This window comes from Eretmochelys imbricata, chromosome 2, assembly GCF_965152235.1.
Source record: "Eretmochelys imbricata isolate rEreImb1 chromosome 2, rEreImb1.hap1, whole genome shotgun sequence".
Taxonomy (NCBI): domain Eukaryota; kingdom Metazoa; phylum Chordata; order Testudines; family Cheloniidae; genus Eretmochelys; species Eretmochelys imbricata.
The window spans coordinates 89499300-89522968 of record NC_135573.1 but is presented as its reverse complement, the minus strand read 5'-3'; the positions used below and the strand labels follow the sequence as shown (position 1 = coordinate 89522968).

General features: G+C 43.7%; 1 protein-coding gene across 1 annotated transcript in view; it reads left to right on the top strand.

Moving 5' to 3' along the window:
* The window catches only part of PIEZO2 (piezo type mechanosensitive ion channel component 2), a 454981-nt gene extending 431745 nt beyond the window's left edge, over positions 1-23236 (top strand). Inside the window, exons 50-56 of the mRNA XM_077808692.1 lie at positions 5775-5963; positions 8749-8841; positions 10281-10453; positions 14589-14708; positions 15604-15683; positions 21626-21803; positions 22984-23236. Of these exons, the coding sequence (XP_077664818.1) occupies positions 5775-5963; positions 8749-8841; positions 10281-10453; positions 14589-14708; positions 15604-15683; positions 21626-21803; positions 22984-23236 (1086 nt within the window). The remainder of the gene's footprint in view (positions 1-5774; positions 5964-8748; positions 8842-10280; positions 10454-14588; positions 14709-15603; positions 15684-21625; positions 21804-22983) is intronic.
* Positions 23237-23669: the final 433 nt, after the last annotated feature.

Below are 23669 nucleotides of genomic sequence, written 5' to 3'. Positions count from 1 at the left end.
AGTCTGCGGACCCCCAGGAGTCCGCATCCGCAGACCACATGTTGAAAACCACTTCATTGTGGCCCTGAACATTTGTGAGCTGTTAGGAATTGTGTGTAGTGCTTGGTGTACATTAGTATATGTAACACTTTGTCTCTTAATGACTGTATGAATTATTCTGACTTTGCTATGCATTTATAATTGTTACTGTTTTTCACTGAAGCTATGAATTGGGTGGTGCTTGCTGCACATTTACACATACAACTGGGTGTTTTGTTGAATCTCTGAGTCCTATGGTACTGGGTGCTTGGAGTACTGCTATGTATAGTGAACTAATAAAGGTTTATTTTCAAGAAACAGAATTTTACTGACCAACAAAAGCGGTGGGGAAAAACTTGCAAATAAAAAAGGACAATACAATACAAACTTCCAACATAAAATAACAGAACAGAAATTTAAATTTAGGAAGGCAGCAAACATTTCTGTCCACTTCAGTCCACAAATGAAGTCCATTCTGGCTATCCATACACCAACTGTGCCTCTCAAAGGTAAGCATATGTGAAGCTGTGGTTGTCCTTACTGTCCGTAACCATGGAGTGGTAGGCATAGGGATGCGGCCTCTGGTGCATTGCAGAATGTTGTGGGGTTGTCAAGGTTCCTTCCCCACTCTGAACTCTAGGGTACAGATGTGGGGACCTTCACGAAAACCCCTTACGCTTATTTTTACCAGCTTAGGTTAAAACTTCCCCAAGGTACAAACTATTTTACCTTTTGCCCTTGGACTTTATTGCTGCCACCACCAAGTGTCTAACAAATATATAACAGGGAAAGAGCCCACTTAGAAACGTCTTTCCCCCCAAAATCCTCCCCAAACCCTACACCCCCTTTCCTGGGGAAGGCTTGATAAAAATCCTCACCAATTTGCATAATTGAGCACAGACCCAAACCCTTGGATCTTAAGAACAATGAAAAAGCAATCAGGTTCTTAAAAGAAGAATTTTAATTGAAGAAAAAGTAAAAGAATCACCTCTGTAAAATCAGGATGGTAAATACCTTACAGGGTAATCAGATTCAAAACACAGAGAATCCCTCTAGGCAAAACCTTAAGTTACAAAAAGACAGAAAAATAGGAATATACATTCCATTCAGCACAACTTATTTTATCAGCCATTTAAGCAAAACAGAATCTAATGCATATTAACTAGATTGCTTATTAGCCCTTTACAGGAGTTCTAACTTGCATTCCTGCTCTGGTCCGGGCAAAAACAACAGAGAGAACAGAGAGAACCTTTGTTTCTCTCCGGCTCCAGCTTTGAAAGTATCTTGTCTCCTCAATGGTCATTTTGGTCAGGTGCCAGCGAGGTTATCCTAGCTTCTTAACCCTTTACAGGTGAAAGGGTTTTTCCTCTGGCCAGGAGGGATTTTAAAGGTCTTTACCCTTCCCTTTATATTTATGATAGGGGTATAGGGAGTTGCAACCATGGAGTTGTCTAGGGACTGCAAAGAGTGGCGAGTCTGTGATTATTGGACATGTAGGTCAACTAGGGTCTGCAGGATCTGTGTTTTCAGCCTGAGAAGCCCCACAATGTCCAGGTGCATCTCCTTCTTCTGCTGCTGCTGAGATTCATGGTTTTTTCTCCATTTTCTGCTGTCCTCTCTGTGCCATTCCAGGTGGTCTGCCATGTTGATCCACGAGGCCCTTTGTTTGCAGTCCAAGCAGCACTGGCTTGCAGGGTCTCGTTGAACATATCCTCCCTCCTCCTATTCTTTCTCCTCCTCACGGTCAAGTGTTCTGTGGGTGGCACCCCTTCAGGCCGCAACAGCAGCAGCTGCAGATAAAATAGATGCATGTATAATTGGAATTACAGCCACAATGGAAAGTGAAAGTTAAGTTTCAAAACTCCCTTCCCTTAGTCCCTTAAAACTTTTTAACCAGGCATTTTTATTGGCAATTCATTTTTGGAGTGCTTCTGCACAGAGCCACTCTCCATCCTCAGCCATGGTGAGCATGGCCCACCAAGGGCAAGTGTGGGGGGAAAGGAGGAAGGCATTAAGATTTTTGCTTGCATGAAACAATAACATTTCAGTGCCTGTTTCCATGGGTATGACTATAAGGCGATGGCACTGGATATTGGCATTATTTTCCAAGGCGGTGGTGATTTTTTTCTGATAACTGACTCCTGAGGGTAACAAAGGCACAGAGTTCAGCCGCTGCTGGCATCCTGAAGTTGCCTAGGTCCATATGCCACTGGTCTGTTTTCAGCTGGTACCATTGCAGTACTCATCCCAGAGTGTCATGGTAGAAATAGGGCTGCCATTCCTAGAAACCTTCAAGAGAAGATTGCAGAGTATCTCCATGAAAGTTTATTCAAGATCTCTCAAGATGATACAAGGGGCAGCCCTATGTACGTAAACAAACCCCCACCCCACCTCAAAGCAGGTCTCCTCCTCCTCCTCCACTCCTTCCTCCTCCTGGATGCTCACAGCAGGGGTCTCTAGCTCCTTGGGGGTATCCCTAGTGGTTTGCAGGGTGCTGGTGGAGTCTCCACCAAGTACGGCATGCAGCTTGGTAGAAAAGCAGCAGGTCTGCAGCTCAGTCCCAAATCAGTTGTTGGCCTCTGCTACGCCTGCTTCAGTTCCTTTGCTTCCATGCAGCACAGAGGCTGATTCCTGTCTTTGTCCGCATCCCCTGTGCAGTCTTTTCACAGATGTCCACATTTCTATGACTGGTCCCTGGCGGTGCCAACACAGCCTCTTCTCCTCACAGGCCCAGGAGACCCAATATCTTTTCTTTGCTCTAGGCAGGAGCACATCTAGTGTGTGGAGCTGGCATGGTCGGTTGGGCAGTTGCACACCACAAGGGAGAGATGCTGTGTGTGCTTGTCAAGCTGGACAATCAGGACAGGCGTTTGAAAAATATGCAAGATGTTTTAAAGGGGTTCTGGTCTCTGACCCCTGAGCAGAGGAGTACACAATTGTGACCAGAGCAGTCACTGTGGGGCATTTTGGCACAGTTGCTGGAGGACTGTTAGGGTATAACAATGTCCTGTAGTGTGAGACAAATGGTCCTGTAGTGTGAGACAAATAGGTCACAGTGTCTACACTCCCACTGTGTTGACTTCTGTAGGTCAACCATGGGTCAATGCTATTTCGGCAGGTGGTTTTATTGTGTCACCTTAACAGCATGCTTATGTGGGCGGGAGACAAATTTGAGTGTAGACAAGTGCACAAATACATCCACGCAAGGTGCCTTACGTTGACCTAACTTTCTAATGTGGACAAGGCCTTGTTGAGTAGCTAGGAGTAGAACAGCCTTGGCAGCTTGTAACAGAGGTCAGTGCAGATGAGAATACATAGACCCCACCTCCGCCTAGACCACAATGGAGGTCCAAAGAATTCCTCTCCTGCTTCCTTGCCATCCCTAGTTTGTCCTTCGTTCTCCTTTCTGCACTGTTCCCCTATTTTTACTTTTTTATTTGTTTCCACCTCTTTGATGTAGCCTTTCTTTGTCTTTCTTTTGTCAATTTTTAAAACATTAGACTCAGACAGTTTAAATGAGTTAAGATTCAGTTCGAATAAAAATCGGGGATCCTGGATTCAGTGTTACCTTTGTAAAAAACAGCATCCGGATGCTTGGTTGTTTTGCCAATTTTAAAAAGAAATTAAGTGTTGTTTTAGGAATAGGAAATAACCCAACCATTCAGAAAATAATAAAATGGCCTTATATTTGAGTGTTTACTGACATATTTCTAGTTTTATTATAATCCTACCTCTTAACTGTACTTTATTTCAAGGTGTGTCACTTAGTTACAAGTAAATTAACCGGATATCCACACATACCTGGCATTTAGTTGTTTACATTCCTGTCATGAATTGAATTGCATCACATCACACATTTCAGAAATTAATAGGGAAAGATACAGGGAGTAATCCAGTTCCAATTGTGCTCTACGTGTTGTTTTTTCTATAATAGGAACATTCTATACTGTGCTATGGAATAATTCTAGAATATATAGGTTTCCAAGTCTAAGTCATGATGTGTGTGCCAATGACACACATTGCCACACTTGCTGATGGATTTTGCATATCTCAAAAATCTGTATGTTAAAAACAAAATAACTGATGATAACTGAGAGTAGTTCAAGGTACGTCTCTGAGTGATATTCCTGAGTAACTTGGCTATTACTAACTCTCTGAGCTGCTTTGTAATAGCATTAAAGGTGCCTGAAATAACCTTCTACAGATAAATGATATGTCCCTTGAGAGCTCAATATGATATTAATGAAAACAGTGTCTTGTAGTGTGAGACAAATGGTTTGACACAATACTTTTAAAATGTAACTGATTTGTTTTAAATATAGAGTTGTATTACAAATGTAATATTCTCTTAGGGCTTTATGGATTCATGTTGTAAAGCAAGAACAATTTCCTGAAAGCCAGATTTCTGGCAAGTGTATGCGTGCAATGCAACTTTATTTTGTATATGCCATCTTTCATACACATTTTATTTCAAAATGCTGTACAGAGTTAATGTTTGCTGTGTTGGTCCCAGGACAATCTGTAACCCACTAGCCCCTCTTTTTTGTCCTGTGACTGCAGAGGTGTTAACTGGCAACTTCACCTTGAATGGTTAGACTACGTGTTAACTAGTTATGCTAAAAAATTTGTTCCACCTTCTATTTAGCTGGGACACTCTGCCTTTCCCAGACATGAAGAAGAGCTCTGTGCGAAAGCTTGTCCCTCTCACCAACAGAAGTTGGTCCAATAAAAGCTATTACCTCACCCACCTAGTCTCTGTACAGAGTTAAATCCTATAAGAGAGCAGGCAGAATAAATCACAGTGATGCAAAGACATTGTACGTGCTGGTGAATCCATTAAAGCATTCAGTCATGAGGTCAGTAACAGAGGGGGAGAGGAATCATAGCGGGGGGGGGGGGGGCAGGGGATGGAAGATTTGTTTTCTGGTGTGATGGGAAAAGAGAAGAAGAGATGCAAGAAGATTGTTCTAGACCCCAGGAGCTGCAGAAGAGAAGGCTCTCACTCCAATAATGGACATATTGTGGAAAGGGAGAGCAAAGATCCTGGTGCTAGGCAAGATTAAGGAGCAGGATTGGGGATCAGAGACAAGGGACGTGGGCTGAGAAGCACTCTGGGGCAAGCCCACGGAGAGTTTAAGAACAAGGAGGACAGTTTTGAATATATCTGAAGTGTATGGGGAGTTAATGCAATGTAAGACTGACATTTATATGTCTATTGCTGAAAAATAAACACAACCTTTCTCTGCAAGAAAAGTTACAATGTTTTCAGGATCTAAAAGTTTCAATTCTGTCTAAAAGGGATCTGAGATAAAACAGTGTTTGAAGCACAGCTTGGTGAAAGTTGATGGCTTCAATTGGCAAAGAATTGAGCAAACCTTCAGGTTTTTTTTAGTTTTGGTTCATACGGCTTCATGCCTTCTGTTTGAGAAGAAAGTTCAAATGAACCTCCCCATTGTTATCTCATTTGGGATTGGGAACATGCTGAACCCCACAGAGTTTTGCAAGGTTTTCACCCCAAGCCCTAAAATGACCCAGGTTCACTTGAAACTTACCTCCATGTTTGCCTGAAACTCAACCAAGTTTCAGTCATATCCCAGCCCAATTTTGATTCAAAATGTTCATGAAACTTGTCCTGAACTAGGTTTTGTCGTGAGCCATGAAAGAGGTTATTATTTATTCATTCATGGGTTCATATTAAAACTGTCCCACTGCTGAACACATGGTTTGCTTTACCATGTGACTGTTTTTTGTTGCAGAGATACCCACAGCCAAGAGGCCAGAAGAAAAAGAAAGTTGTGAAGTATGGAATGGGTGGCATGATTGTTGTCTTGCTGATTTGTATTGTCTGGTTCCCTCTGCTCTTCATGTCTTTAGTCAAATCTGTTGCAGGCGTCACCAACAGGCCTCTTGATGTATCAATCACGATAACTCTCGGAGGTTATCAGGTAAATGACAGAAGAAAAGTCAATTATTGCCCTATATGTCTTTGTTCTGTTCTTTACATTGAGCTGTCAAGGTTCCTTCCCCACTCTGAACTCTAGGGTACAGATGTGGGGACCTGCATGAAAAACCCCCTAAGCTTATTTTTACCAGCTTAGGTTAAAACTTCTCCAAGGTACAAACTATTTTACCTTTTGTCCCTGGACTTTATTGCTGCCACCACCAAGCGTCTAACAAAATATAACAGGGAAAGAGCCCACTTGGAAACGTCTTTCCCCCAAAATCTCCCCAAGCCCTACACCCCCTTTCCTGGGGAAGGCTTAACAAAAATCCTCACCAATTTGCATAGGTGAACACAGACCCAAACCCTTGGATCTTAAGAACAATGAAAAAGCAATCAGGTTCTTAAAAGAATTCTTTTAATTAAAGAAAAAATTAAAAAATCACCTCTGTAAAATCAGGATGGTAAATACCTTACAGGGTAATCAGATTCAAAACATAGAGAATCCCTCTAGGCTAAACCTTAAGTTACAAAAAGACACAAAAACAGGAATATACATTAAATTCAGCACAACTTATTTTATCAGCCAGAACAGAATTTAACGCATATCTAACTAGATTGCTTACTGACTTTTTACAGGAGTTCTGACCTGCATTCCTGCTCTGGTCCCAGCAAAAGCATCACACAGACAGAGAGGACCCTTTGTTTCCCCCCACTCCAGCTTTGAAAGTATCTTGTCTCCTCATTGATCATTTTGGTCAGGTGCCAGCGAGGTTATCTTAGCTTCTTAACCCTTTACAGGTGAAAGGGTTCCAACTGAGTTATGCAGGAGGTCAGACTAGGTGAGCTCTCCTGTCGACATAGAGTGGCTGCATGAGCCATCTGTAAGCTGGCTAGTGTAGACATGGTCTAACATTTCGGGCATGGCTACACTTGCAGATGTAGAGCGCTTTGAGTTAAACCAGCTGTCGTAGAGCGCAGTAGGGAAAGCGCTGCAGTCTGTCCACACTGACAGCTACAAGCGCACTGGAGTGGCCCCATTAGCAGCTCTTGCAACGGCCACAGAGAGCATGCATTGTGGCAGCTATCCCAGCATGCACCTGGCTGCAACGTGTTTTTCAAATGTTGGGGGGTGGGGTGGAATGTGACAGGGAGTGTGTTGTGTTGGTTGTGGGGGGGAGAGAGAGTGGGTTGTGGGGGGGGGGGCTGAGAGCCTGTCAGCATGCTGTCTTGTAAGTTCAGACAGCAGCAGCAGCAGACTCCCCCTCCGCCCCACCTCTCTCTCTCACACACAGCATTCCACGGTAATGGTTGCTTTGTCTCGGAGCAGATAAGCAGCCGGCTGTCAGAAACGGAGCTTCCAAAGGGCTTATCTGCATTCCTACAGCAAGTTCAAGGCTGATCAGAGCGCAGTAATGCAACACCTCGTTAACACTGATGCCCGGGCGTTTCAGCCAAGGCGCAACAAGCATTAATCTACTCGCCGAGGTGGGGTACCAGGAGCGCTCTAGCCGTGGAGTCAGAGCACTCTACGTGCCTTGCCAGTGTGGATGGGTAGTGAGCTAGGGCGCCCGGGGCTGCTTTAATGCGCTCTAACTCGCAAGTGTAGCCAAGCCCTAAGTCTCTGTCAAGTGTTGGTGCAATCTGGAAAATGAAAAGAATGTAAACAAACCTGAGTCAGATATATGGGTGATCATTCCATATTTATCTCATCTCTTTCACTGGGGCCCACTTTTGTACTAGCTGGCCAATTTCGGGGTCCAATCAGATTTTGAAAGAGCCCAGCAAGCAATGTAGTTTGTAGGGATGCCTTCATTTATCTCACTGAAAGTCACTGGGACTTAGAAACCTGAGTGCCTTGGTCACTTTTGAAAATGAGATTTGGAGACAGATGTTTAAAGGAATTAAGGCACCTAATTCCCATTGAAATCAGTGGGAGTTAGGTGCCTAAATACCTTTTCAAACCTGTTCCCCTTCTTCCCCCGACTACTAAATCAGTGAGGTATTGCAATGCTAAGCAAATCAATACCTAAATTTCTTTAAAAATCTGGGTCTGAATCACCTTTGAAAATGGGACGTAGACTCCTAAGTACCTTAAGCACTAAAAATTTACATGCATTTCCCAGGAAAGGGGTTATGGGGGAGACGAATGATCAGAGAGGCCATTTTCGCTTTGCCTTTCTTAGGAGCGAGTCTCATGGCCCTTTGTGAAATTTTAAAAAAATGTTATTTCCAGATTAAAATATGCTGTGGAGCATTTACAAAAATGAACACAAAAGATTTCTAAAGTGAATATTAACATGGGACATTCACAAACAGCCACAGGAGTTCACTTCTCTGAAGGAGTAAATCTAAAATGACAGCTGTCAGAAGTGTGATAGCATATACAGAATAGTCTCCATTTGTTCTCTCATTCATGTTTGCTCCAACCAATGCAAATAGATGTTTGCCTGAAAGAAATTTCAAATGATGGAATTTCCACACATTTCTGGATGGGATTGCTTAACATTAGGACCATTTTGGAACAAAACTTGGTGAAATGTTTTGATTTAGGGGTAGTTTGTTTTCCCCAAAATTGGACCATTTAAGAAAATTTGACAAGAAATTCAGAGCTTCAGTTCTGGAAGTTTTTAGATCTCATGTGTGACCTTTTTTGCCGTCCCTCAGAATCTCTCCCTATGGCACCAAGGACTGACATAGTCTTAGACTGAAATTCACAGAATGTTTTATTTTTAATGTAGAAACAAAATGAAATATATTTGACAAGGATGTGTTCTTTTATTTTCCAGCCTATTTTTACAATGAGTGCTCAGCAGAACCAGCTCAAGGATTTGAATCAAACTGAGTTTAATTCATTTCAAAGAGAATATTCGGGTAATACTGTAAGTAAAATGTGGAGTGTTTCATCATTTTAAGAATTTGTGTGTATACATCCAGTGTATTCTGATCGGCCAAATCATTCTGTTTAATTTCCTTTGGGTGACAATAAGGGATCAATAGTGCTGGCCTTATTAAGATGATTAGTTCCATTGAATTTGTCTGAAATAAGGACTACTTACATGAATAAGAGCTTCCAAGCGTGAGATCTTTAAGGATATGTTTACACTGCAATAAAATACCCGCAGCTGGCCCTGGTCAGGTGACTTTGGCTCCTGAGGCTATACGATTGCAGTGTATACATTTGGGCTGTGGCTCCAGCCCAGGCTCTAGGACCCTCCCTAAGACGAACCCTGAGTATTTGTCAGTAATCATTTCACTTAATAGTGTCTGCAAAGCTACTTTAGGTTTCCTTGGTAAGAGAAAAGCATTCAAAAGCAGACCTTAAATGCACGTGGTAGTCAGTTTTTCAGTAGACTCTATTTAAAAGATGTCAAACACACTTTGCATCATATCATTATCTAAAAGTATAAAAACCATCAACATGCCTTACCCTAAAACAAGCACGATACATCTTATGCCATGTTATTTGCCAGCAGTTGGAACAAATATTTGTCCCATACTCACCTTCTTCTTTGGTAACAAGAGTCTGCAGGCCCCATTTCTCTATGCAGAATTCCCCATTTTCACTTTGCTAAAAGTGTTACTTATATAAGCAGACGGGGTTTGGGGATAGAAATGTAAAATTCATTAATTTGGACTCTCCCTGACTCACCTCACCCAGAGTAGAAGGGGAAACAAGGCCAAAGCCAAAAGAAGATACCCCCAGCCATGTTGTGTGGTATCTTGGGCCTCCTGAATTCTACCTTGCACTTTGAGAAAGCCTCAAGTTACCACGTGGTCCAATGCAATGTCTGGTAATCTACGTCACATAGAATTTGTCAGACGAATTACATATAATGGTAGCCATTTGTGCTGTGTGGCGCCCCTGTGAACTTGCTTAAAGTAAGTTTGAGGTGCCACACAAAACAAGTGGGGACTGGAACATATATTATCTCAAATTAAAATTTGTTCTGGATAACTCATTAGCTCCACTTGCTTAAATGTGTATTGAGGACCTCAGAAATGGAAGCATAGAATCCATATGCTTAATTTTATTCAGGCCCATTTTTGCAAATGTTTTTTTACCAGATTAGGTGTTTTTTTTGTTTTTTAAATCAGTTTCACTAGCAATGCAATTTTTTTTCACATCATTGACTTCTAGTCTGGGCTGTATTCTGGGTAAACCTCTCCCCTCTTATGCCTTACCTGGTGCCTGAGGAAAACCATCAGTGCAAATCACTAGGCTCATAATTAGTAGTACACCTATAGTTCTGGCTGACCTGTAAGAATAGTTGTGTGTTTCATGTATGTTAAACTTTCCTTTCTCTTTTTGCATGTACAGGGTGCTTTGCAGTTTCTTGAAGGCTATGGAAAAGAAGATATAACTGTAGCAGAACTAGAAGGGAATTCAAATTCATTGTGGACTATCAGCCCTCCCAGTAGAAAGAAAATGATTCAAGGTCTCCGAGATTTTTCTGCTGAGTTCACTCTAGTTCTTTCATGGAGTATTCAAAGGTAAATAGTATGATGATATTGACAGATTGATTGTTGGGCTAGGGCTGCTGGTTTAATGGAAGTGTTTTGCATTGCCCCTGTATGTGTGATGTGTTTATTTTCCCATCCAATTCTCTCATTCATCAGGTCAGGAAGACTGAGAGTGGGTGGCTGGGGAGGAGATGGGGAAGGGAATGATCTTTGTCGCTCAACAATGAGCCCTCCTGGCAACAAAAAATAACATTCATGAATTTTAAAGGGAAGCTTGCCTTAGAACTCCTGAGCAAGAATGCCCTTTGCCAGGCATTAGCACCTCCAAGGTGGAAACTATGAAAGCAGGAGTAAATGATCTGAGATTCAGCATGGAAGAACATAGGGGAAAAGATTTCAGAGTAGCAGCCATTTTAGTCTGTATTCGCAAAAAGAAAAGGAGGACTTGTGGCACCTTGTTAGTCTCTAAGGTGCCACAAGTCCTCCTTTTCTTTATAGGGGAAAAGCAAGTTCTAGAGTAGGACTATGATGCTTGAGGTTTTCTACCAGTGAAAGATTGTTACCAAGACTACTGCAGACCTTTTTTGAACATGCAGTAAGCTAAAGAGCACATCTGCCATAAAAATTCAGCTAAGGGTAGCATAAAAGGTAAAAAAAAACCCCTAACAACTTCATTTGTGACTCTGCTGATACTGTAGCTTTGGTGACCAAAAGACACTTTTAAAACAAGGTGCACGCAGCGTAGGCCAAATTGTCAACAGTGACTTGAGGTCGTGGCTTCCTCAGGGTTTGAGTGCCCAACCTGAAGCACTTTGGAGATGCCTGATTTTCAGACCATGCAGAGCTTCTGCCCTCTGAAAATCCAGTAATTTTCAGGGGGCCTCAGGTTGGGCACCCAGAAACTGAAATCCTAACCTCGATCTTCAAAAACAACCATTTATTTGGGGGGCCCCAAAGTGGGTTAAGAGAAAAACATGAAAATCCCAACCTTAGGGTTTAAAAACCAATGACCAGACTAATAGGAAATCTGCTTCAGACAACATGCTCATCAATAGTTATGTAAATTAAACACTTTGAAGGACCAGGCCTTTGGAAAAAACATTTGGTATAAGCAGATAATTTAATGGGGAAATGAAATTAAGGTACAAAAGAGAAACAATCAGTCCTCTTGCTGCTGCTTTACAGCCTCAAGCGCTATTGGCCATACCCTTTATGCTGTAAGGAATTAAATAGCAAGACACAAGATGAAAAGCAGTTAACTACCTGAACGTCTAGAGGGAGGTGGGGGGTACGGCCTGAGGGCTAGATCCAGCCCATTGCTTCACTTCATCCAGCCCGCAGCAAGTCTCCAGGCCGTGGGCCGAAAGCCCCAAGCCTCGGCGCCCCCTCGTAGTGCTGGAGTCACTAGCGCTGGCTTGCCCCACTGTGGGGGGAAGCTAGTGTCGCCAGGCCTTTAAAAGTCTTGTCAGCTCTGTGCAGCTCCTGGAAGCGACTGGCATGTCCCTGTGGCCACTAGGAGCAGGGGCAATCAGGGAAGTTCTGGACACTGCCCCCACCTCCTGCACAGAACCCCCAGCCCCTCCACCTAGGGGCTGGACATGGCAGCCACTTCTGGGAGCAGCACTGAGCCCCGGCTCTGCCTTAGCCCCACTGTGCCACCGACCGGGAGCCGCCTGAGGTAAGCACCGCCTAGCCGGATCCCGCACCAAGAACCCCCTGCCCAAGGTCGGAACCCCCTCCCAAACTCCAAACCCCTTGGCCCCAGCCCAGAGCCCCCTCCTACACTCCAAACTCCTCATCCCCACCCCCAGCCGGACCCCTCACCTCCTCCCACACCGCAACCCCCAGCCCGGAGCCCCCTCCCACTCCCTGAACCCCTCATTTCTGGCCCCACCCCAGAGCCTAGGGGAAACCCTGATCCTCCGCACCCCCAGGCGGGGCCCACGACTGTGTGTGTGTGTGTGTGTGTGTGTGTGTGTGTGTGTGTGGCCCACGACTGTTTTTTTCTGTGGGTCAGTGGCCCAGATAGAAAAAAGATTCCCCGCCCCTGATCTAGAGCCACCCTGAACTAAGTAGAGACAATGCCCATTCCCTTCATTGGGGCATGTGCCCATTTACTCTAGGGCTCATTTGCCCCCTGGTGTACAGTCTTCCCTTCAAGCTTTGCTACACTCCTGTAAGAGCCATGCTGTGGTGTGCACAGATTGCACATTAATAAGAACATAAGAGCAGCCATACTGGGTCAGACCTATGGTCCATCTAGCCCAGTATCCTGTCTTCCTACAGTGGCCAATGCCAGGTGCCCCAGAGGGAATGAACAGAACAGGCAATCATCCAGTGATCCATCCCCTGTTGTCCATTTCCAGCTTCTTGGAATTGTAATATCTAACCCTGATAAAAGAATCATGTAGATGGACACCTGGGCTCCTATCATAACAGCTGTCCCTTCACAGCTACATTACCGGAGTTGTGTACATAAATCGAAAACAAATATTGGACCCATAATAAAAAAGATACTTTATTTAAGATTAAAAAATAATTAATTAGACCTTTTTTATTACTGTGAAAAGATAGTCTGTTATCCAGTGGAAATATAGCTTCCTCCTTTATTCAGAGCTACAGTCCATTTTTAATACTCCTCAACTAATCTATCAGTTATGTTAGTTTAATTAAAAACAGTAATGAATTGGATCCTTTATCTTTGGGAAGCAGTGGACTATATAGTAAGTATGATTGAGTATTACATGGTTAACATTTACAGCAGTTGAGGCCAAGCTTGTTCAGCCTGAAGGCCAATCATCCGATTTTAAAAATGTCAGGGGACCGCGCTTAGTTCTCTGTGAGAGATTCTCTGGTGTATTCTGCTCCTCTGGCAACATAGGGGAGCAGAAGACACATGCAAGTCCACTGTTGGGGATTCTCCCAGCATCGAGGAGCCTCCAGCAGGCAGAGAGCTGACACAGCCAGCTCCTACGCCCTCCCTGCAGCCCCTGTCACAAAGGGCATGTGGGATGTGGAGGGAAAGGAGCGGCTGTGGCACTTTTTCACTGCATTCCAGCTTCCTACAGCTGCCATGTGGTCTAACGAGGACTGTTACCAGCTGATGGAGGTTAGAACAGTCACTGGGCTGCTCTAATTTGGGCTGGGACAGAGAATCAGGGAATTGTGTTGTAATTGGCTGTTGATTTTCAGCTTCTCTTTTCCCCCCTCCTCCTAAGCTCTCCTAAGTGACTGGGAGGACCTGGGAGGACGGGGGTGGTGGAGAGGGTGGCCTGCCTTTGCTAGATGCTGCCCTAGGCTCATGTAGAGCCAGTTAAGCTTCTCTGCTACTCTCCCTGGAGCTCCCACAGCCTAGCAAGGAAGCAGGCAATGGAGGAGCCAGAACTACCCTCCTCTCTGTGCTGTGATGCAATCAGCAGGGCAGCTGCTGAGCAGCTGGACAGAATCTTATTGGCTCACCCCATCAGTGCCCTAGGGTTGCAAAGGAAGTAGTGGGAGGGAGCTGGGAAAGCAGTGCCCCCATCCATCTCCCCAGGGTGCACAGGGCTGATTCAGGCACTTCCATTTAAAAATCATCAGGGGAAACATGTTTTCTGTTCATAATCAAATACACATTTTCATCTTGTCTCAAGGGCCCCAGGAACCCTCAGCCTAGACACCCTGATTTATAAGTGGTGTTTGAATGAGGGGATGAATACCATGTTCTTATTTCATTTGTACATGAGCCCACTGATGATAATGAAAGTCTTTAGAATCACTCGGAGAACATTGGTAGTTGGAGTTGTGGTTAGTCAGGCAACGAGGTGTCATGTGCCGTCTGCCAAGGCCAACATCTGGCCTCTGTGTTCAAAAGCAAGCCGTCAGGCAGGTTTCTGTGTAAGGCTTCTATTTTGACTTTGACACAGTTACATTGTACTATCAAAAATTGCCTCTGAACCATATAAAGCCATGATCAATAATGGCAGGGGGATTTAGGCCACTAAACATCGGCTGTGGGTTCCGTGTGCTGTTTTGGTAGCCTGATGCTTGACAGGATATGGGGAAGGGCTATCAGCACCATGCGGATAGACTAGCAACCCCACATCAGCTAAGCACAGCTCAGAGAACTGGGCATTGTGTGGTACTGAGCTTCACTATCTGTTTTCATTTTCATTTATTGTTATAGAAACCTCTCTCTTGGTGCAAAAGCAGAAATAGCATCGGATAAGCTTTCCTGTAACCTACTGAACAAAACTAGAGAAAATATCGCTACAATGATGTCTGGGGATCACACGGTAAAGAAGGTGTAAGTTATGTTCTTGACTTGTTCATACAGATGTTTCTCTTAAAGCAGATAACTAACAGGTGCACAGTTGTTACCTATAATGTAATCTCATAGCATAGCATATACCATAAAACTGAAACATACTTCACTGATTTCAGAGTAACAGCCGTGTTAGTCTGTATTTGCAAAAAGAAAAGGAGTACTTGTGGCACCTTAGAGACTAACCAATTTATTTGAGCATGAGCTTTCGTGAGCTACAGCTCAAAGTGATAATATTGTATGTCTTTGCATGTCTTTTAAATATTTTATTTCTCATACTTTTTAAATAAAGGCATTTCCTGGAGGGTGTGGATCTGTTTGAGGCAAGAAGTAAATGACGTATTTTTAAGCCCCATTCTCAGAAGGCAGTAATTTTATAAAAGCTACACCCACTCCCACATGGTCTTCCCCGAGCTTAGCACTAGCTGAACACTGTACTATTCTGAGATTATAAACATTTCCATCAGATGTACTTCATTTATTTAGCAAGTGGTGGTGTGTTGCCTCTCTCCTTTTTGATAGTGTGATACAATATTTTTGTTTAAGTGGGAAAACAAAGGAATGCGTTCCCCAGGCCCTCATTCCTCCCTGTGCACACACATACCCAGCATTCGTGGTTGATGACCGGTGAGTGGGGAAATTTTGAATGGAACGCTTTTGTTAAAATATTGGCAGAACATCACTGGTAAGTCCATTAAAGTCAATGGAGTGACACTGGTTCAAAGCTGATGTGAGCTCAGAATCCAGTCCAAAAATTACAGCAAAGTACTCTCCTTCTTCAAACTGGAATCATATTCTACAGCTGCCCCAAGAGGGACTAAGGGAATTTATAAAGATACAAAAATATGGAATCATTTGCTGTCACATTTTATTGCAGGACGCTAGAACTGATGTTTCCATACTACATCAAGGCACCTAGTGATTCTCTGGCAAAACCCATAAAGCAACTATGGAAAGGTATGTACTGCAGGCTGTGGTTATCTCTATGTATATATTTTTTCATTGTGAAACACACAAGGCTGTTTAGGTAATAATGGGACTGTGTCAAGGAAGGTTGGGCTGCTGCTCTGCTCTGTTGTAGCTATTGTGTAGGTAAAAGGAGGATATCGGGCTCTAGAGCTATCGACCCAACACCTTTCACACAAGAAAAACCCTCAAAGCTGTGTTTAAATGTTTTAATAGCAACATTTTAAAACTTCGATACCTGAAGTCAGTCATCAAATTGCATAGTTAGGCATCCTCATGGGCTTTCATTTATTATTATTATAATAATTATATAATTATTATATAATTATAATTATATATATATAATTATAATTATATAATTATAATAATTAGGAATTATGGTAGATCCAACCGAGGATCAGGGCCCCATAGTGTTAGGCCTTGTACCAACAAGTAAGAATTAACTGCCCAAAAACTTTGTTAATGCAGTTAAAACTTTGTTAAGGTTAACCCGAACCCTCATGCTCTTCTGGAGTGACAAGTGCACCTGTACAGAAACTGCTGAAAACCAGGAATTATACAGTTAAGGTGCACACTAGCCCCAGCCTGTAACCTTAACTCTGCCCTCTTTGAGTGATGCCCCCATACACTCCTGACAGATGTTGTAGCACTGTATCCTTCCAGATAATATGGAACGCTGTGGAGACACAGCATGTGGGCACAGTAGAAGAAACCATCAGACCATGGCAGGCTTAGAGAACACCAGCTGACTACACTTAGCCTGTACTCAACCACTCCTACATGCACTGACTACCTCAGAGAAACCGGCTGTTATAACCCCTTACAATCCCTTGGCCTTTGTACTAAGGATTTCTCTGGTCGACCACCTACACTTACCTCTGTAGTGCCTGTCACATATGCTACCCAACTACTATAAATCCCCAGGGCAAGAATATATTATTCTGCTCCTCTACTTCTGCAACCAACATAACTCAGCCCAGAAACAAGAGGAGTGTGATCCTTTTGGGTGCATTTGCTCCTCTCATGTCACAGTGTGAGTTGTGGCAATCTGCTGCAAGTAATCCCTGCACCAGTCAGTACAGTGTCCCTAACACAGCGAAGGTCAGATCGAGTGCATGCAGGCAAATAAGAGAATACAATTCTGTGGGACACAATACACACGAAATGACACATTTACCAAGTCATTCTTCATGTCTGCTTATTATAGGGCAGGCCTTCCTAAAACACACGTACAGTATAACTGCAGTGGCTTTTGCCAGTGCCAGAGGGCAGAGTGAAAGTTGCAAAGCGGCGCTGGTGTGTACCTTAACTCTGTATTTCCTGTTTTTCAGAGGTTTAAGTACTGGTGCACTCAACATTCTGGAAGGGCATGAGGCATTGCTGCTCAGCTTGAACTCTGTACTGACCGACATTTTCAAACAGTGAATTTCCCTTGTTTTTTGAGGAGGTGATGGTAATGAGGGGGTCATGACTGCGGAGTACCTGAGGGGAGACTTGACTGCAACTCAGCTACCAGCTCTGTCCCTCTCCATGTCCCCAGTCGGGCTGGAGGAAGGAAGGAAGATGGTAACCAATGGTCTGTGAGGAGCACATCTACCAGCAGGAGGCAGCCAGGGTACTGGAGAGGAGCCCCAGGCTCTGTATTCCTCTTCACAGATAGTATAGGGGGAAGGAGTCCAACCCTCTGCAGAATAGGAAGTGGGGAGTAGCCCACTCAATGGGAAATTCTCAGATGAATCCAAACACTCCATGGAGACAAAGCCAACCTGACACAAGAGCTCTGACACATGCCTCTTAATGGGTGTTCTCCCTTCCTTTCCCAAACAGAGGTGGCGAGTTGTGTGGGCCGTGGTGCCCGGCCTCCAGGAATATTCAGGGCTCCGGGGCCTGGCTCCACCAATGTTCGGAGCCAGGTCTCTCCCTCCGCCCTGTCTGCCACCCCCGCACGCCTCCCACGTAGCATCCCTGCCTCAAGTGGGCGGCTGCCCTGCCGCTCTGCACTGCACTCCCTCGCCACCGCCGGCGGCAGGCTGAGGTGGCTGCTGCACCTGCGGCGGGAGGAGGGAAGGAGGCGAGCACATGACTGGCAGCCCTCCCCTCCCCCGGCACCCCCCGGGAGGCAACGCTGAGGGTGCTTCTGGGAGACAGAGTCCGGACCTCACCTGAGCAGCTGCTGGGGCTTGGGTGAGTTTCCGACCATATGATCCATGCCCTCCACACCCCTGCTGCAGCCGCCACTCCCGCCCCACGCTGGGCAAGGGGCAGTCCCATCCCCCGGGAGACTACAGTGAGGGGCAGCAGGCTGCAGCCGTGGAGGCCAGCCCCCACCCCCGGCACCCACCACAGGGGAGGTGAGGAGGCTTCCTGGACCTGAGCAGCTGGGGCTTGGGTGTGTGTTGTGCCACCCTGATCCACCCACCACCCACCCCCGCCTGCAGTCACTGCTCCTGCCCCATGCTGGGCAAGAGGCAGCCCCCAGTGAGGCTATGGTGAGGGGCACCACGAGGGGAGGAGGTCCCATTTGATGGCAGCCCCCTCCCGGCACCCAGCACAGGGGAGTCAAGGGGGCTTTCTGGACCCTGAGAGGGGCCCTAGGAGCACATTCAGTGGTGAAGGGTGAGTGGGCTGCTGGGGAGAAGTGGGAGCCACTTCCCCCAGAGCTTGCTGCTGCCAGCGGGGAGAGGGTTGCGGGGAGTCCTCTCTGGCCCTAGCCCCAGGGCTACATGAGGGTATGGTCGTGTTTAGCACAATACTTGATTATTTTACACCCTTTAAGTATATAATTGGTTGTATACGCATACAACAAAATATAATGTATTGAAGCAGGTGAATGCTGCTTCTGACTTTCCACTTTTAATTGGCCCTTGTAATCTTGTGGCGCCGGCGCGTTGCAGCTTCATTTTATCCCAGCAACAAATTCTTGATTTGTAGGACCAGTAATAATCAACAATGGATAAATTCCTAATAAAGTTACCCAGAGAAAGAAAGAAGAAAAGGGTAATTCATCAAGTGACTGCCTGAGTTCAACACCCAGCTTTCAAACTGAAGTTACACAAAAGAAATATAGAGCACATCCACAAAATAAGAAAAGGAGTTTTCAGCAGTCTTGGCAATCAAGATTTACATGGTTGGAGTACAACAGCAAATTAGACAGAGCATTTTGCTCAGTCTGCAAAGAAGATCTTAATATTTTCTACCAAGGCCGAACCAACGTTTATTTCATCTGGATTTCAAGATTGGAGACATACAGTGCGTGGTTTTACATCACACAAAAACTCCTCCTGTCACAAGGAAGCGATACTGAAGTAGGTTGCTCTGCAATCACAGATAAATGCTTCTGCACTAGTGTCGGCCAGTTACAGAAAAGAATCCCATGCGCTGCACAAGCTTTTTAACTGTGTTCAGTATGTAGCTCACAAAGGCATAGCATTACGTGGACATAATGAGAGCGATTCAGATTGGATGCAGCTCTTGTTGCTATGCAGTACAGAGTCAGAGGAACTGAGACAGTGGCTTAGTCACACAAAATACAACTGGCTGTCACATGAGGTTATTAATGAAATCGAAATGATGGCGCTCAGACAAATTGTGCAAAAGATCAAGGCTTCAAAGTTTTATGCCATTGTAATGGCTGAGACTACTGATTTGTCAAGAAAAGAACAAGTAAGTTTTTCTTTAGGGTTCTTTTCTAATGAAGACTGGGAGATTTATGAGGAGTTTATTGGGTTTTACCAAACTGATGCAATGGATGCTGCGTCTCTTTTCCAAAATGTGTAAGATACACTTCTCAGGTGTGATTTCCACTTTTCTGATTGCCGAGGGCAGTGTTACAGTGGAGCCAGTAATGTGTCCAGCAAATTTACTGGGATCCAAGCCAGAGTGAAGGATCAAGAGCTGAGAACAGAATTTGTGCACTGTGCGGCATGTTCCCTTATCCTTGCCACGCAGGCTGCCCTGCATAATGTTCCAGAATTTCATGATATGTTTTCAATGGTGAAAGATCTCATCAGTGCCTTCAGGGAGTCACCAAAGCACATGGCAGCATTCAGAGAGTGAAGGGGCGCCTTCTTTACGACTATTGTGCCCAACAAGATGGACACTAAGGATCAGTAGCATTAAATCACTGTTCCACGATTAGGAGGCTATGATGAACTTTCCAGATGAATTTAGTTACTCTTCAGATGAATTTGGCTCAAAATGTAGTGGATTCTCGAAGCTCTCAAAGAACTTCAATCTTTTTCAACGTATTTTATACTAACGGTTCTTGAGAAAGCCATGGGTCCTGTAGAAGAAGCTAATACAAAAATTCCAAGCCCAAACGTGTCATTGGCAAGTGTTATGAAGAAAGTTGGCTTGTTGCAAGAGGTATTGAGTGGGATGCACACTGACTCGTCATACAATCACTTCTGGGAAACAACAGTAGAGAAGGCAAGAAATTTTTATTTAGATGATCCTACACTCCTGAGAAAACGGAAGCCACTGAGATGGCTCGACCCTGGAAGCCTTCCTCACAACTTCAGTGACCCCAAAGGGTATTTTCATAAAATATATGTTGGGATCATTGATGCTTGCAAAGTTGCCATTGAACAGAGGCTTTCAACACAGCTTCACATTTGCAGTAAAATTGGAGAAGCATATAACTGATGCAAATGGCTCGAAACAGGACATTACCCCAATAAGTGAAGCTTTCCATGGTGACATTAACATGGAGAGGCTATCTCTTCATTTAGAAATGTTGAGTGATATTTGCAGATTGAGAAATTGTCACCTTAATTCGGTGAGCAAAGTGAAGCTATTTCTGAAACAAAATGAAGGCTTGAGTGACATGTTGTCAGAAGTTACAATTCTCCTGAAATTATTCTACACAAGTCCGACTACAGCCTGCACTACTGAGTGATCATTCAGTTGCCTGCGCAGACTGAAAAAATTATTTGCGAACGACAATGGGCCAAGAACATCTAAATTACTTGGCATTTCTGCACATTCGTAAGAACTCTATCTCTGAATTGGACATTGCAAGTCTCCTGGATGACTTCATTTCAAGAACTGAACAACGACAAAAAGTGTTCGCTGCCTCCTGAAGAACATCGCAAAAGAAGGGGCTACATTTGTTTTAATTTTAGAAAGTATTTGCTTTTGGAGGGTTATTAATCCAAGTGTGCTTGGTTATTTCCGTATTCAAGAGTATTAATAAAGTTGATATTCTTAGTTAAATAATTTTTTCTTACAATAGTGATATTGTGCAATATAGAGAAACTGGTAAACGCTCACTGTTTCCAGTCCATTTTTACATTATTTTAAAATATATATCGGCTTACAAGGCAGGTGTGGGTGGGACTTGGATCCTTTCTGGGCACCACCAAAAATTATACAAACCTGCCACCCCTGTTCCCAAAGTCTACCAGAGAGAATTCTCAATCTAGGGCATCAGATCTTGAGGAGACACAATTAACCTTACACACTTTGGAGTCCCACTGAAGTCAACAGAGTTAATGTTAAGCTCTTGAATGAGTCCTTGCAGGGCCTAGACACAACTAGTTTTCAGAAGTAATTTCATTTGGAGTTGTGAGTGCCCAGCATGTCTAAAAAATCAGGCCTCATTTATTTATGTCCCTAAATTTGGATAGTGGCCGACATTTGCACTCAAGTTTGAAAATGTTGGCCACATTTGTTTCTATGAAGTTTTAAATCTGGTTATGTGAGAAAAATTTTAAAAAGACCATTCAAAAGGGATTTTGGGAGGGAAAACACAAACTTTAAAAGGCTAGAGAACCATTGTAGTAAACTATTTTAAAATGGGTTCTAAGATTGTTTTAATTGACTTATTTTTAGGTTGCACCATCACTGTGGCATATTAATAAGCATCTGATCCTAACAAATTTGACTTATTGACAGCATGCTTGTTTTTGTGTTAATGTTTTCTCTTTCAATAGAGGGGAGGATGGAAAACATCACTGTTTCTCTTGTCAAAAATGAGTCTAAAGATGGGGTTCGTGAATGGTGGGTTCTCAATCAGCTTGGAAAAAGATACAGACAGGAAGAAAGTCTTGAACTCTTTGTATTCAGTGACAAAGTTAGCCCTCCTAGCCTTGGATTCTTGGCGGGCTATGGGTAAGAGAGAATCTTGTACTTAAAACCACAGTACTGTCTAGCAGAAATAATTTAAGGTGAACTGAGAAATGTATCTCCTGTTGACCAGCGTTTTGTGTAACAGATGACAGCATCACAAATACCTAAAATAAATCATAGAGGTGCAGGACTGGCCCTAGCCCCACCGAAAAAAAAAAAAGTGCATTAAGAAGGGAGTAAATTTAATGATTTTGTGGCAATTAAGATCTTTTTTTAGAATCTCTAATGGCCTTCATAGCTATAACATCATGGTATCAGAGACACGGTATTCCTTATCTTAGGTGGAATAAGAACCCTTCACTAGAAACCCCTAGCAGCTGGATAAAGAAACTGATTTTAAACAGTTTTTTTAAAATAGGTTTGTCATTCTCAATTATAACTAGAGACCGAGTTCTGCCCCCTGGTGTTTTTCCATTCTCAGGATCGGGGATTTGCTCCCCCTACACAACATCCATGTGGAGTGGGGGATGGACCATGATGGTTGTTTCACCATCCTGCTGCTTACCCTGCCAAAGACCCCTCTCCGTGCTCAGGAAACCGCAGCTGGGAGGGAGAGGCGGACAAGGCCGAAGAGAGGACATACATTGTCTTCTCCCATAACCCTGCAGGGAAATTAACACGGTCTGAGGCTTTTCTGCGTATGCCCTCCCACTTTGTGGAATATTCCTTCATGGGGTTTTAAAGGGAGCGGCCAATGGAGGAAGCATTAGCAGCCCAGCTTCACAGGCCCCAGACCTTGTAGAGCATTATGGTTAATCCTAGCCTCCAGCATATCTCAGGGATCTGCAAGTTCTGGTAAAGAAACCTTAGCAGAAAGATAAACCTGCTGGAGGCTCTCTCTACAGGAATAATTTGGGGGAACCTGCAGTAGGAGAACCCCAAGAAGATTCCTCTCCTCAGCATGTTTTCCACATGGGGTGGGGTTTTTGTCCCTTTATGATTTTAATAGTATACAATTTTTAAAAAGATTTTTAGAAATGATTTTATGAGAAATGTTTAGGTTTTGAAGATTACATATTATTATTCCTAATGCGTAACACAGTTGATTCAGTAGAAATGGTCATCTTTCATAAACCCATCACCACCTTAGTTTTATCAGTATTTGCCTGTATTTGGATTTATAACCAGATTAGAAAAACCTCTTTGAACTCTTGTTTTACAGTATCATGGGACTGTATGCCTCAGTTGTCCTGGTGATAGGGAAGTTTGTCCGTGAGTTCTTCAGCGGGATCTCTCACTCCATCATGTTTGAAGAACTACCAAACGTGGACCGTATCTTGAAGTTGTGTACTGATATTTTCTTAGTAAGAGAGACTGGAGAACTGGAACTAGAGGAAGACCTGTACGCCAAATTAATATTCCTGTACCGCTCACCAGAGACTATGATCAAATGGACTAGGGAAAAAACTAATTGATCCCTTTGGAGTCACACTGCAAATCAAGAGGACTTCATCTGAATTTTAAAAAAGCACAATATTCTCATAAGAGCTAAGCCTTTTATAGTTAGGTAGCAATGATTTTTCACAGATTGAGTCTAGGAAGCTACTTCCTTAGGAGTCCATGCTGCCTTCAAATTAAGGATTAATGGTGAAGAAGATTGGTTTGATTTTTTTTTAAAATGCCCACTCCTCTAAAATCAGGGGACCTTGCTTTGTAATTTAATCAACCAGATGTTCTGCATCCTTGTCTAGGTAAGTTAATCTTCCAGACATTAAATTTCTACCCTTAAAGAAAAAGGAAAGAAAGAAACGATCCCTCAGATGACTTCACTGGACCTTTTCTGGAGCGATACAGTTTGTGCAATATGCTGTTGTACGTCACTGACTTTGAAGATATAGTAATGGGAAT